We start from the raw sequence: 13954 nt of genomic DNA on the forward strand, positions 1-13954 counted from the left end.
ATGAACATTTACTTGATGCTTTTTTGCTGCTTTTGTTAAAGTTTCACTCCTGGTATTTTTTTATGGACGCACTTTTCTTTTTGTTTCTCTTCTCTGGAAGTTAACCAAAAAACAAAAGTCAGTTTAGCTTTGTTTTGTTTTTCAAACCACCATGAAATCGTGTCTGAATCACTGAAGACGTCTTCGGCTTAAACATGACAAAACACGACCACAGCTGCAGCATTTCTCTTTAAACATGCTCCATTCAACCGTTTTGTAATATATGAGTTTATAAATACAGGAGCAAGGATGAAGTTTAGGAGTTTTCATGCTATAGATTTAGCTGTAAAATATAATAGTAATGATAATAATAAAACTAACTTTATTGATCTATGAATGAATTAACTGGGCTATGAAAAATCCCAAAATCGTTAGATCCCCACTATAATTACAGGACAAATCCCCATGTTGAAATAACCAGCTTTGACTTTGGCCCAAAAGCCTCACTATCACATTAGATAAAGAAAAGATGCAAACCTTTAAAAAAAATCTGGAAATACAGAATATGGAAACCACTTTTTCCTGTCAGTTGACTCATTATTGCACCACGATGCTGAAGAAATTCACACAATAAATGCATGTGAAAAAAAAATATATGATTAAAGGAAGCACCCTTTTTATTCATCCTGGTTTAGTTGCTTAACTAGAGTTCCACATTCTGTATCATAGTGACGAGTCAACACTGACAAGAAAACAGACTCTTGTTGAATAATTTTTAGAAAAGAAAGTCTGTGGTTAAATGTGTTCACATATTGACCTTTCTTTTTAAAAAATGGCCCTCCCAGTAGTTAAAAGATTTGTGGTTAAATGTGAAACAATGGAATCTGTTGTTACGCTGCACACAAAAAAATCTGAAATAAAACACTTTTAGAAAAGACAATTGTGTATTTAAAGCAGAAAATTCCAATCTAACTACATTGTTCTGCTCCATCCTCTAATTTCTTCATAAAGTCAGCCCTTCCTTTCTCCATTTACACACCTGACACATGATACACCACTACTGAGGTATTTGTACAACACTCCTTCCTCAGCATGTTTCAGGGTTTGGTCATGGCTACTGCACTATTTATGACATCTAATATTTTCCGCTTAAAGCAGTTAATTATTTCACACAATACCTGGTGCATTTAAAGGAAGTAGACACTGGTGTGTTTGACGTAATATCTATGACATCCAGTTACATCCGGGAAGCTTGTCTGGATGTCACAGCGACACCACCTGATGTGAATGTGGGCACATAATGTCGCAAGGTCCCATCAAATAATGAGAAATGAAAGTAGACAGACAAGAGCGGGCACAACCGAAAAAAACCCAGCTACAAAAATAGGTGTCCTTCCCCATGATCGCAGCAGGAGCATGAATCTGTTTAAGTGTTTGGGGGGGGGTTTGTTTTGATCTGATGTGTGAAGTTCTTCCACATAGCTGCACAGAGGAACAGCATCTCATTTCACCGTGTGGGCATTTTAATGGTAAATGGTCTGCACTTATATATCCAAAGTGCTGTACAATGTGTTTCTCATTCACCCATTCACACACACATTCATACACCAATGGCGACAGAGCTGCCATGCAAGGTGATGTCTGCCGTTGGGAGCAACTTCGGGTTCAGTGTCTTGCCGAAGGACACTTCGACTGTGGAGGGGCCAGGAATCGAACGGCCAACCTTGCGACTGAAGGACAAGCCGCTCGACCACCTGAGCCACATAATACGGATGTAGACCAAGTATACATTTCAACGTCTCCATCCTCACAGAGGCTACAAAGTATTAATGAGATTAAAGAGTCAAAAACAAACAAAAGTCATTGTCTAACTTGGTTTTGCAAGATGCAAAGGTTTCATTTGTCACATACGGACGTTAAATGAGGAGTTTTATAGATAGAAATGTAACTTGTATGTCAAACATGACATCCTGAGAGACAGCAGGTATATTTTTTAATTTTTTTTAATGCTATTTTAAGCAGCACAAACTAAATCAAATGTGTCTCATTGTATCGTTGCAGAGGCAGAAATTTCAGAAGCAGATATCCCGAAACAAACTAAACCAAAATCTCGGCATCTGCATGACATAATATACAGACAAAGAGGAAACTGTTGCATAAGCCGACTCTGCTGCTCCTTACTGGAACTAACACCAAACGTCCCCTTGACACTCGATTCTTGTAACTGAGCGTAAACTTGAAGTGATTAGGGTTTTTTCCCCCAAATTTGTCTAAGCATACAGTAAATCTGTACGATTATTTATTCTTTTTTTGGGCCTTCTTTTGGTTTTTCTTGTCATACTTTCTCTATAATTATTCTGTTGCATTTAGATTTACAAGGATAACACTTGTTAAATATAACTCTGTTTTACAGTGGAACGATCTCGAGTAATAACAGAGCGAGGGGAGCGGCTTGATCACATTTTAGCTGCGATCATAGTTGCTGACGATTACCGGGACCAGTGCAAACCTTGTGTCTGTAATTACGGGTTTCTGGAAGAGCGCAGGTTTACATAATAAAAAGATTTTGCCTGTGCTAACAAGGTGTAGTTTCAGCGCCAAAAAATGAGGGAGTGTTCTGATGAGACAATGTGTTCTACCGCTTCTCCACACTGAGTGTTTACATTGGAATTTAGGAAAAGTGAAACGACGTTACGACATGTAAGAATTGACTAAAAACCTGTCAAGTAGGACTTCTGTGTTTCATAACAGCCCCAGATTGTCCACATAAAGAAACTGAAATATCAACGTCTACTTTTCTAACATTAATCCCACTAACTTTAACCTAAACGTAACTTCACCTTAATGTGTTCTCGCCTTAAAAATGTATGACCCATGACTTGATCTATGACACCACTATAATGTGACTGGTTGCAACAACATGACTCAAACCTGCAGCACACACACACGCACACAAAATGGAGTTTTGAGATAAGATACATAAAAAGAAAAGTTATGATTAATTTAATGACCAAAAAAAACAAAAAAGCTTTCTATGTCATTTCCACACTATTTTAATTTTTTAACAACTGGATTGTGTGTCCATTGGTTACATTTTCATGACCTTTTGTCAGTTTCCATGTACTCAGAGGGAGGATTTAATTTGAAAAGATGATTATTTTTGGGAGGGAATATCATTTTAATGAACCCATTAAACTGAACAATAATGAATAAATGAATTAAATATTTATTTCAAACAAAAATAAAATGAAAAACAAAACAAAAAAAAAAACAAGGGGGAAAAAATGTACAAACATGAGTTCAAAAAGGAGCAAGAAGAAGTCTAAACCTATAAACTCCCACCCCCTTGTTACCCTATGATTCACGACAATATTGCATGTTCCTATATGGGCTGCAAGGTGGAGCGGTGGACAGCAAGAAGGTTGTCGGTTCACGTCCTGGTGAGGACACCCGGGATCTTTCTGTGTGGAGTTTACATGTTCTCCCCGTGCAGCGTGGGTTCTCTCCGGGTTCTCTGGCTTCCACCCACAGTCCAAAAACATGTTGAGGTTAATTGGTGATTCTAAATTGTCCGTAAATGTGTCTGTCTGTCTCTAACTGTAGCCCTGCGATAGATGTATTTACGTTTGTCCTCTGCCTTCGCCCTGAGTCATCTGGGATCGGCTCCAGCCCAACCCTAGTGAGGATTAAGCGGTGTATAGATAATGGATGGATGGATGTTCCTATATATAATGAATGGATTTAATATAAAATATGCATCAATATATAATCGATTAACTGCACCGATACACAGTATATAATTGTACCATACACATAATCAGTTTCTTTAGGATAAATGTGTCATCTACTAATATATTGTTATAAAAATGTATATTACCAGTATAAATAAATCACAACAGTACACTACATAAATATATGTTGTATATATACATATCAATCAGTAATGGATTTAATATACAATATTATATTATATATAAAACAATATTTAGTTGCCCTCATTAGGATATATGTGATACCACTACCAATTAATCACTAACAAATAACAGCTCTGGAGGTATACTATGATAAGTAATAATAGTGTTAATGCAACCTAATGATACCTACTGAATATGTTTTTTGTTTGCACTTTTGAACGGATTGATATTATTAATTTGTTTAAATTGGATATCTGATTTGTTCCATAATTTCACTAAGTACAACAAAACACAACAACTTCACATATTGTCGCCAAAGTAATTGGGCTTTAATAGAATAAGAAATAATATTACAATGACTGGGGTCAACCAGTAGCTTCATATAACCACAGTGCTCACAGTTCACTTCCCGCCTGGGGTGATATTTGCTGCATGCCATTCCTTTCTCTTTCAACCGCCGTTTCCTGTTTCTGTACGCTGTCCAAAAAAAAGGCAAAAAATACCAGTATAGTCCACTTCTCTGGTGTCAGTCCATCTGCACAGTTTGCTGCAGACTGAATCAAATTATTGATTTAAAAAACAAACAAAACGAGTAAATACACAACTTCTGTCTCATTCTTTAAGGTTTCTGTCTTGTCATCAGGTGTATGTACATCCAGTGGTTTGTTTGTGAGCCTGAATTTGAAGTTTTACATTTCATTTCCTTGACCAGCAATGTTTTCAGTCAATAAAATAAACTTAACACAGACATTTTCAAACCTACATTTCTGCGCATAAAATACAACAAAATGTCAGCAAGTTAGATAAAAGTCAGTCTTCATTGTTAGTGCTCTTCTTGCAGGTTAACAGCAGGAACAAATGTACTTCACCTCTTTAAAGTCTCAGTGTTTCTCGCTTACTTCCGAGTGTCTTCCTTGTGCAGCGTGCCAAAGAGTCTGTCCCAGTGTGTGAAATACGGAGCGTAGTTTACTTTGAACCTGAGGTGGTGGAGGTCATGATGCTGAGCTCCTCCGTAGAGGCCGAAGGGCACCAGCCTGTGTGGAGACCAGGGGAACTCATAGCCCGAGTGAGCCTCCACCGACAGGTAAATGTTAGTGATGAAGAAGAACATCTCAGTGAGCGGATGGCAGCTCAGCAGCGCCGGGTTCACTGTGGAGAAGAAGCTGAGGCTCAGCATCTCCCAGACGCCCGTGTTTTCCGTGGTCAGGGAGAAGGTAGCGGTGATGAGGTGGTGCTCCTTGTGGAACGAACGGTAGAGCCAGGAAACCTTGTGGTGCAGCAGATGCCACAGAAAGTACTGCATGTCGAACAGGAGGAGGCAAGCCAGGACATCCTTGACAACAGACAGCACGTCTGGTGCCAGCGGAGGAGAAACCACAGGCTTCCAGTACCAGTGCAAAACAGACAGAGGCAGCAGGAAACACACATGGTTGTGGAAAATTTTACGCAAGCACCCCCAAGCCATTACCCACGTCACTTTTCCCTGAGGCTGGATCTTGAAGCGGCGAACCAGGGTCAGTCTGTAGCAGAGCAAATCCAGGCAGGCGTATGGGAGGCAGCAGCTCAGGTAAACTGTCAGAGAGAATAAAACTGGGAAAAATGGAGATCTGAAGACAGCCTGCTGATCCCTGAACCAGTCCCAAAGACTCTGCAAAAAAAGCCTCTGCGTGCTCTCTGAGTTTGTCATCCCTGCAGTGTGAGAAACTGTAACTGTACTGACGGATTACTAAAAAGATGATGTGATGGAGTGTTGCCACATTGCGCAAGAAGCATTTCCTGCACTTTTTTTTTTTTTTTTGGTCTTCAGTCAAACAACACAAAGGATTTATTCAGTCATGTGACGGCCTACAGTGGTGCTGTCACACTTCATCACTCTGAACATAATGTAAATGTGTAGATTGTTTAACTATCCAAAAGAAAATCTCCAGCTCACTTCATGAAACTATATTACATTCATTCTTTATTACTTATTAAATATTTATTACTCTATCACCTTTTCTTCTTCTTAGAACTGAGACCATACTAGCTGCTACAAAGGTGATGCCAAACGAAATGTTGCTGTATTTTTGTGCAATGACAATGTTCTTCTTCTTCTTCTTATATGTTTTGTATTTGTCTATATATAGACACTTTCTGCAGGGCAATTTCTGCTTACGAAAGCCAAAGTTGTGATTGTTGTGGCATTGTGGTGCTCAGTCTGAGCATGCTGTGTGGCTCCTGTGTTCTTCTTGTGCTGTTGTTAAAGCACAAAGCGCCACCTTGTGGATTCAAAATGTTTCAAAATACAGGGTAAAGTGTCAGTTAGACCTTCACATGACTGCTTAAAATCCATCAGGAACCCCCTTTTGGGATATTAGAGGTTCCTCAAGCAACTCCTTCTCTGAACCAAGCTGCTAAAGGTTTCTCCATGAATCAACAAGCAATGTTCCCCAGAGTTCCTTGAGGGTTTCATAATTCTTAAAAAAAGTACCTTGAGCACAGTGCTTTACTGTAACATTCATTTCACTTTGAAATAACTAGGACATTTATTTAGAAGAATTCAACTTTACAGTCAGTTAATATTATGCATCACAGTGACTGCAGTGGATATTTTTTAAACAAGTGATTACTTAAGATATACATTTAGTTTGCTGCATATGGTGCATATATTCACACATCTGCTTGGAGATTTTTTTTTTCTGTTCTGTTGTAATCCTTGATTCAAAGGGGAGAGAAAAAAAAACCCTGGAAATGCATATATTCGAGAAAAACAGGGACCAATAAATACAGGTATACTGCAACAGAAGTCTATTTTTTAAATGGTTAATAATGATTAAGATGAATAAAGAGGAGATTTATTGACTATTGACTTCACTTGTGAACTCACACATGAATCTCAACAGTCACATTAAAATAATTACCAAGTAAGTCCACGACCTCCTGAAGAATATAACAAGACTTTAAGGACTTATGTCTCAGTAGCGCTTGGAAAAATGTGTCCATGCAATCTGCAGTTGACTCGACTGCTCCAACAGTGTCTTCACAGGTGTCAGCTGCAAAGAACTGCTTTTTAAAACACAGCTGTCAAATACAGACTACAAAATAAAGGTGCATCTCATATAATTAGATTTGGCGGGAAAAGTTCAATACTTTTCATCCAGTATTGAGAGCACATAGATGAACACACTTCTCAGAGTTTGGATATTTCTACAATATAAACCCTTTGTGTTGATCTTTTGACATATTCTAATATTTTGAGATTGAGGGGTTTTTTTGGGGGGGGGGGGTTTCATGCGCTGTAAGTCATTATCATTTAAATTAAAACAATTACAGGCTTGAAATACTTCACTTTGTGTCATGAGTGTAGAATATTTACTAATTTTCACTTTGAGCAATGTTTGATAAAAAAATATTAAACTTTTTCCACCATATTCTAATTATATGAGATGCACTTGGACATTTCTATGAACCATCCTGACACCATAAAGCTGGAACAAACTAGAAGAAAACCACAGATCAGCTTTTGAACACCCTAAACAGCTCTCTAACCTTTACTTTCCATGTTCTTTCACTTACTAATTCTTCATTTAACTCTTTTAATCGTGTTGCAAGGTCTTTTTTTTCTCTTGCTTCATGCTCTCTTTGCACCTTCTGTTCCTTATGTGCTTGCCTTGCCTCAAAATGTAACCTTTACCTTAGAAAATGGTGCAATTATCAGTTTCAGATCTGAAGATTTTTGTCTCTGGAGCCTAACAACGCCTCTGTTTTGCACACAGTCATCCTGAAGCAGCTCTCAGCTCCCAGTGGAGGCTGAGCTGGGCGGGCTCAGCGTTCATGGGTGGAGCTCACAGTCAGGAAATGTTGCAGCACAGAACCCAGAAACTGCCTCCGTGTTGTTCGCATGAGGCTCTTCTCACCGGATGGACCAACCGATGAACTTTAACATCATGAACTCAGCCAGAAAACGGCGCGGATCAGGTAAGTTCATCAGCTTCGTTTCTAGAAGTTCTTCTCTGAACTTTGTGAACATGGATCCGAGCGGATCCAGCAGCATCTTCCCTCTGAGCTGCGTCTGTTGGCTGCTATGAAGTGACTCATGTGTCTGGAATAATGTTTACGTGCCGCCACATTTCCATCATTTTGTTGCTAAGACAACAGAGGCGTCACGGTGAAATACACATATTTACTTTTTTTTTTTTTTTTTTTAAATTCTCAAACACCCTGAGATCATTGGGATGCGGAGTGACACAGCCAACAGTGGTGGGAATATATTTATTTTACATTTCAATGAGACTTTACTCCTATTTCATGCTACTCTAGTAAGTATTGTGCTCTTTACTTCACTTTATTTAATGTTTTTTTCCTCCCCTAAGCATGTGGCATTCATATTTCAACACCTGAGAGAACTAGTTCAAGTAGACAAAAATAAAATGAAATAAAATAATTCTAATTAACACAATGTCTTAACCAATTTGAAAACACAGGAACAGCATCAGGAAGAGTTCATTTGCAAAAACAAATAACAGATAACATTTTTGTAGATTTTCAGAAAACTTGTTTGTTTTGTTGTTTGCTTGAGATCATATCAATCCAAACTGAAGCTGAGTGGATTTGACTCAGTAGAAATGACAAAGATAGAGATAGCTTAAGTTTGATTGATATTGTCTGAGGTAATCGATGGAAAAGTGGGTTTTCTGAAGGTTTGTGAAGATGGATTTATCTGTTTTTGCAAATGAACTCGTCATAAGCAGAAATTACAGATGCAAATAGTTCACATACAACCAACAGGTTTCCAGAGGACAATAAAAAGTGATGGGGTCCACTTGTTGTTGCCATGGTGACTTATCAAGTTAATAATTTGCAGCTTGTTTATGCATTTGCCTGTTAATCCAGCATTTTCGCCCACCACATGTTTAATTTAATTAGTGAGGATTTTTTTTAAAATTTATTTGCTTGTTTTTAATCTGTTTGCTTGTGTTTTCTGAAGTTACAGTCCAGTTTGGTTACAAAATGACATCACTTTTAACACAAAATACAGGTTTATAAGATTTGAGGCATTACTATCAGTTAAACTAAGCAACACTGTGTAAGTTAGAGCCAGCTGCAACATGTTCTTACCTTATAATGCATAAAACTAATCTATAAATCTATATTTTTTAATAGAATCCAGCACCAAAGCAATTATTTTAACACAAGGTAAACATATGTTGATGTTGTTACAGTTGTAGTTCGTCCATTGCAGCAACCAAATCCTCTTTCAGTGTGATCAGAGTTTAAAAACTCACTCTAAGCTACACAAATATAATTCTCACCCCTTTGCTTTAGATGTGGTTTAGTGGAAGCCACATTCTTAGACTCCACCTGGCTCTGCCACAGATTGTGTAGTTTTTGGCAGAAGCTGTAAATGTTTTGTCACAAATTCTTGGGCAATGGTGGCTCACAGAAATATTGCTTCTCATTGCCAAAAAAAATGTGTGAAATATGGCACAGAAGAAAAGCAAACTCGTCCTTTCTGTACATTTTTATTGGTTATACATTGTGCTTAACTACGATTTGCAGTGCAGTACATGGAGTTCTACTGCAATATTTTCACATAGTGGTACTGTTTTTGTGGCTTAAGTGAAGGGTGTGAGTCCTTCCTCCAGTCTGCCAGTCTTTTCTTCTATATTTATACTGTATATAAATGTTTTGAGCCCCGAATTGTAAACTTTCAAGGGAAAAGTGAGTAGCTAAAGAGGATTAAGTCTTTGTTTGTGTTGTTGTCGTGCTCTGCAATAAAACATTTCAAATTAAATGATTTTTTAAATGAGGTCCGTCTCGGGCCTCTTGTCTGGCTCGGTGTTTGTTTGGATGGATGGATCCATGTAGAGGTTGGAAGGCTTCCCAGTGAGTAAGTCATGGGAAGTTTCCCTGGCAATGTGGCCTCGTGTACTCCGCCTTCGCTGCTGTCATTTCAGAGCTGAAGTCTGACGAAGATGTCTTCTCATGATGTTGAAGGGCGATTATGATGCATGTGCACTTCCCTTTTTGTGTTTCACTTAGTGTTAGGGAAGTCCCATTTTAGGCACATTTTATGACTATCTTAAGCACTGTAGTGATGCCAGTTTCAGTCCTTTGTCACTAGAATACTCCTGCGGGGTCTTTAGTCATGCTTCTCTTAAAGTACTGCAAGTTACAAGCAACTAACTGATGTTTAGGGCTATTTAAACATGCACGCCACACAGGCTTAAATTCTACTTCAAGATGTGCACGACACTTATGTAATTTCCTCTTTTACAGTGTACAAACTTTACTCAGAGTTCTTCTTACAAAAACGGTAGTGTTGTTCTTTTTGTTTCGTGATAAAACGGCAACAGGATGTAAATGTTAGCACGCACAATGTGTGGTAACTAAATAAGGTTATCAGAGAAAGAAGGGCGACGTTCTTGTGAAGGGCTCCATCTTCCTTCCTCTCGTGTTGCAGAGTCTGATACTGGACGAGTGCGTCACTCACAGCACCGCCTCTATATTTAGAGGTACAATCTGTGCTTCCCCTGATGGGTGGAGTGCTCTGTAAAAATAACTGGATTTATGTATATGTCATGATTTCCATACATTTTATCCAGTGCATTAGCGCATTTTTGCCATATATGTTCAGCAAAACTACTCTTTCTGCTTTTGTTTCAGGGTCTGAGCTGCAGCTGCCTGAACATCTACACAGTGTTTGAATGTGCATGTTAGAAACTAGCTGAAGATGCAGGGGGCCATTGCACGAGTGTGTGTGGTGGTGGCCGCTGCCATATTAAACCACCCCTTGCTCTTTCCTCAAGAAAACACCACGCTCCCCGAGCAGGACGAGGAGCTGATGGCTCGCATGCGGGAGCACGAGGAGAGGCTGGAAATGGAGCAGGCCAGGCTGGAAGAAGAGCTTTCACAGATGGACTCAAAGCAGGAGGAAAGCAGCTCGGAGGATGGTTACAGTTGGTACTTTTGGAGCACCTTGTCTTTTGTGATATTCTTCACTATCGAGATGTGCAGGGTAGATTTTGCCGAATCAGAAATCCGACCAGTTGAGGATGAAGACGTATTCTCGGAGAGTGGATCCATCACTCCCAGGATGATGGTACTAGACAAGGATATCCTGAGCAACTTCTGTGACAAATGCACCTACGCTGCAGCCCATGAGAACTGGAGGGTGAGGGAGTTTGTGGAGGGTTTTGCAGACGACCTGCTGGAGTCGCTCAGGAGCGTGTGTGACAGGGAGGTGGACATGGAAGTCGGGGACTTTGTCGGGATCGGAAGCATGTTTGAGTCGTGGAAGGTGTGCAAGCCTCTGATGTGTGACCTTGTAGTGCCTTTCTCGCCTCCAGATCCGCACTCCTTCCAGTACCATCTGTGGTGCAGCCCGTCCAGTGACATACCTCCAGACATGCAGGGCTGCGGCAAGATAAAGGTGACCAGGTTTGGGGAGAACGAGGAGGGCTGCCTCTGCGGCTCCGCTAACCTGGGAGAGGACATGCTCTGTCTGTTGCACAGCAGGAATGACGCACTCAAAGCTGGCCACAGTCCTGATGAACTGCTCTGCTCCAGGAACACACATTTCTTAGCCAAAGATCAAGTCATGAAGTGGTTTCAGATCTCTGTCACCAAAGCGTGGGGACGCATCTCCCACAAGTACGACTTTGAGGTCACCTTTCGCAACCTGGATGCCGCCGGCGCTCTGAAGATCCGATTCCGTTCGGGGAAAGTCATCGTCATGAACATCATCCCGGTGGTTCAGCTGGAGGATACAGATGCTTATTTCGTCTCACACTTTCCATCAGATTGTGACAGCTACCCCGACCCATACTGGCCTCTTTCTTTCGCCGTCTACGAGAGGAATTTGCTGAAACATTTGGCTAAACGCCTACCACAGAATTCCTGTCATTTACACTGCCTCCAGATTGTTACTTTCCTGCACAGAAAGCAGTCAGGGCTCACGGGGAAAAGCGCCCTCACTAACTACCACCTAAAAACCGCTCTGTTGCACTTGCTGCTGAGTAAAAGGCCCTCTGCGTGGGGCGTCGAGAGCATGGAGCACCGGCTTCAGGATGTGCTCGGCTTCTTGCAGAGGAGCCTGCAGGAGAAGAGACTGAACCACGTTCTGATCGGGAACAGTAAGGTGCCCAAAGACGTCCGGGTTCCTGAGATGATTCGCAAAGCGGAGTCCATCAATCTGTTCAGGTCTCTGGTGTTGCAGAGGGAACTTTACACGGCAACAGTCAGGCATTTTCAGGAGATGTTGAGAAATGCACCAGTGCTCATACAGGAGTACACACCTCACTTGTCAAATGGAGGTTTACACCACAGTCTAGATGAAAGTTTATGAGCTCTGGTTATTCTCAGCATCAGAATTATGTCTCTAAATATCAGTCAGTGTCACCAGAAGTAATGTTGTGGCTGATATCTCACATAGACATGCAGCGGCTTCGCTTCAGCTGCTTTCTTCACCTCAGAGAAGCTAACCAGGGTTTTGCTGAGCAGCGTTTTCAGTCTTTTGTAACATCTAGTGCCAAAATAATGATTGATGGGTAGAGGTATTTTTGAAAATCACTCACCAGGACTGTTTTTCAGATTAAGTCACATTTCTTGTTCTTTGAGTATAACTAGGAAGAGAAATGTCCACCTGCTGCTGAAAGGAGCAGCAACCTACATGAAAGATGATAGTTATAGAAATGCATTTTAACAGAAATACCTCTGCTGGTCCAAACAAGGATCATCAACCAAACAGTACAGCAGTGTCTTGTTTTTCAGTCATACTGCTATGGCAGCTATTAAGAGTTGTGATGGTCATTTCTTTATTGCAGCTTTTTTCTTCATTTTTCCTGTGATATTTCTACTGTACTGATGTAAAATGTTATATAGCCAGGGGGGAAAACATAATGTGTATTTTTATGCATTTGTACAACAAACAGAAAATACAGATTCAGGCCAGAGTCATTGCATGGACGGAGTTTATTTTAAGTACAATACTTTGGATTACTGAAAACACCCTGAGTCAAAGGATTATTGTACCTCATTGTCATTATGGAGATTTTACATTTCCCATGATATCAAAATACCTCTTACACGTCCAGTACAGATATGTGTTTGCTCTTTTAATCTGAATGATTAGTTGAGGGTTTGGTCAGAACTTTCTACAGGCCATAGTCATAGTTGGGTGTCCCTTCGACGTAGGAATCAATGAAGACCTTGTGGGCTTCTGCAGTTTGCATGGTGGCTTTGACAGCTGGGTCCTCCCACATGCGCTCCATCCACTGCTTCATCTGAGGTGCGTCTTCCATGCAGCTGAGGAGACAAATGTAATGAAATCATTCGTGACAGACTAAATCACAGGACATGAACACACTTTTTTTTTTTTAAAAAAACTGGCCAAAATTACATATTTTGTTGATTGTTGAAGTGAGAAGCAGTAAATACTTCAAAATTGGTTTTAAACTGTTTTTATGCGTTAAAAAAACAAAACGCTGATTGGGCCAGATTTTCAGCACTTCTTGTAAAGTCTGCAGAGTTTTATTTACGCCGGAATTTGGGGGAAATGTATAATTGCGATTTGATTTTGGATCTTTTTTTAAAAAGTTGAGCTTCAGTTCAATTTTCATAAGTAATGGTGGATTACCACATCAGACACCATCAAAAGGTGTGACTGTCATGCAAAGAGGATGCCACAAATTTGCAACTGACACGACAGTTTAAACCCTGGGTCAAGCGTGCCGCAAAATGTGTGTGCTGTGGCTTATGGTAGTCAAACCACAGTGTGCACGCCTGAACCATCATCAATGCGCATTTTAAAGCACTTCCTGGATGTAACTTCCACCGTCTAAAATCTCATTAAGGAGTGACACTTATTGGAAATGGTTGGAGATGAGACAGGATGCACAACTGCACGTTTGCTGTGCAGAAAGGAAAACCCAAACCCTCTCATGACCATCAGGAAGAATGAGCTGATACAGAATTGGTGCAGTGTTGAAGCATAAACAGGGTCTGCACAGAGGAATCAAAAGAAAACCTTAAATGTCTGCGTGCAGTCGACAAATTAATCTAACTTCTTTGGCCACAATCAC

General features: G+C 40.2%; 3 protein-coding genes across 3 annotated transcripts in view; 1 reads left to right on the forward strand and 2 right to left on the reverse strand.

Moving 5' to 3' along the window:
- Positions 1-4198: 4198 nt before the first annotated feature.
- On the reverse strand, positions 4199-5585 carry ch25h (cholesterol 25-hydroxylase). Its single transcript, XM_008286798.1, has one exon. The coding sequence runs from the start codon at positions 5578-5580 to the stop codon at positions 4789-4791; it is 792 nt and encodes a 263-aa protein (XP_008285020.1). The 5' UTR covers positions 5581-5585; the 3' UTR covers positions 4199-4788.
- A 2167-nt stretch (positions 5586-7752) lies between these two features.
- itprip (inositol 1,4,5-trisphosphate receptor interacting protein) lies at positions 7753-12826 on the forward strand. The gene is made up of 2 exons (XM_008286799.1): positions 7753-7850; positions 10539-12826. Exon 2 carries the CDS (start codon positions 10606-10608, stop codon positions 12217-12219), a length of 1614 nt encoding a protein of 537 aa, XP_008285021.1. The 5' UTR covers positions 7753-7850; positions 10539-10605; the 3' UTR covers positions 12220-12826.
- Position 12827: 1 nt separating this feature from the next.
- The window catches only part of LOC103360884 (glutathione S-transferase omega-1), a 5272-nt gene continuing 4145 nt past the window's right edge, over positions 12828-13954 (reverse strand). Inside the window, exon 6 of the mRNA XM_008286800.1 lies at positions 12828-13178. Coding sequence (XP_008285022.1) covers positions 13028-13178 — 151 coding nt within the window. The 3' untranslated portion in view covers positions 12828-13027. The remainder of the gene's footprint in view (positions 13179-13954) is intronic.

The sequence above is a fragment of the Stegastes partitus genome, unplaced genomic scaffold (genome assembly GCF_000690725.1).
Source record: "Stegastes partitus isolate 25-593 unplaced genomic scaffold, Stegastes_partitus-1.0.2 Scaffold471, whole genome shotgun sequence".
Taxonomy (NCBI): domain Eukaryota; kingdom Metazoa; phylum Chordata; class Actinopteri; family Pomacentridae; genus Stegastes; species Stegastes partitus.

Bases quoted from the DNA above. Each gene is read 5' to 3' on its own strand.
- ch25h (XM_008286798.1), bottom strand. From the start codon at position 5,580: ATGACAAACTCAGAGAGCACGCAGAGGCTTTTTTTGCAGAGTCTTTGG.
- itprip (XM_008286799.1), top strand. From the start codon at position 10,606: ATGCAGGGGGCCATTGCACGAGTGTGTGTGGTGGTGGCCGCTGCCATA.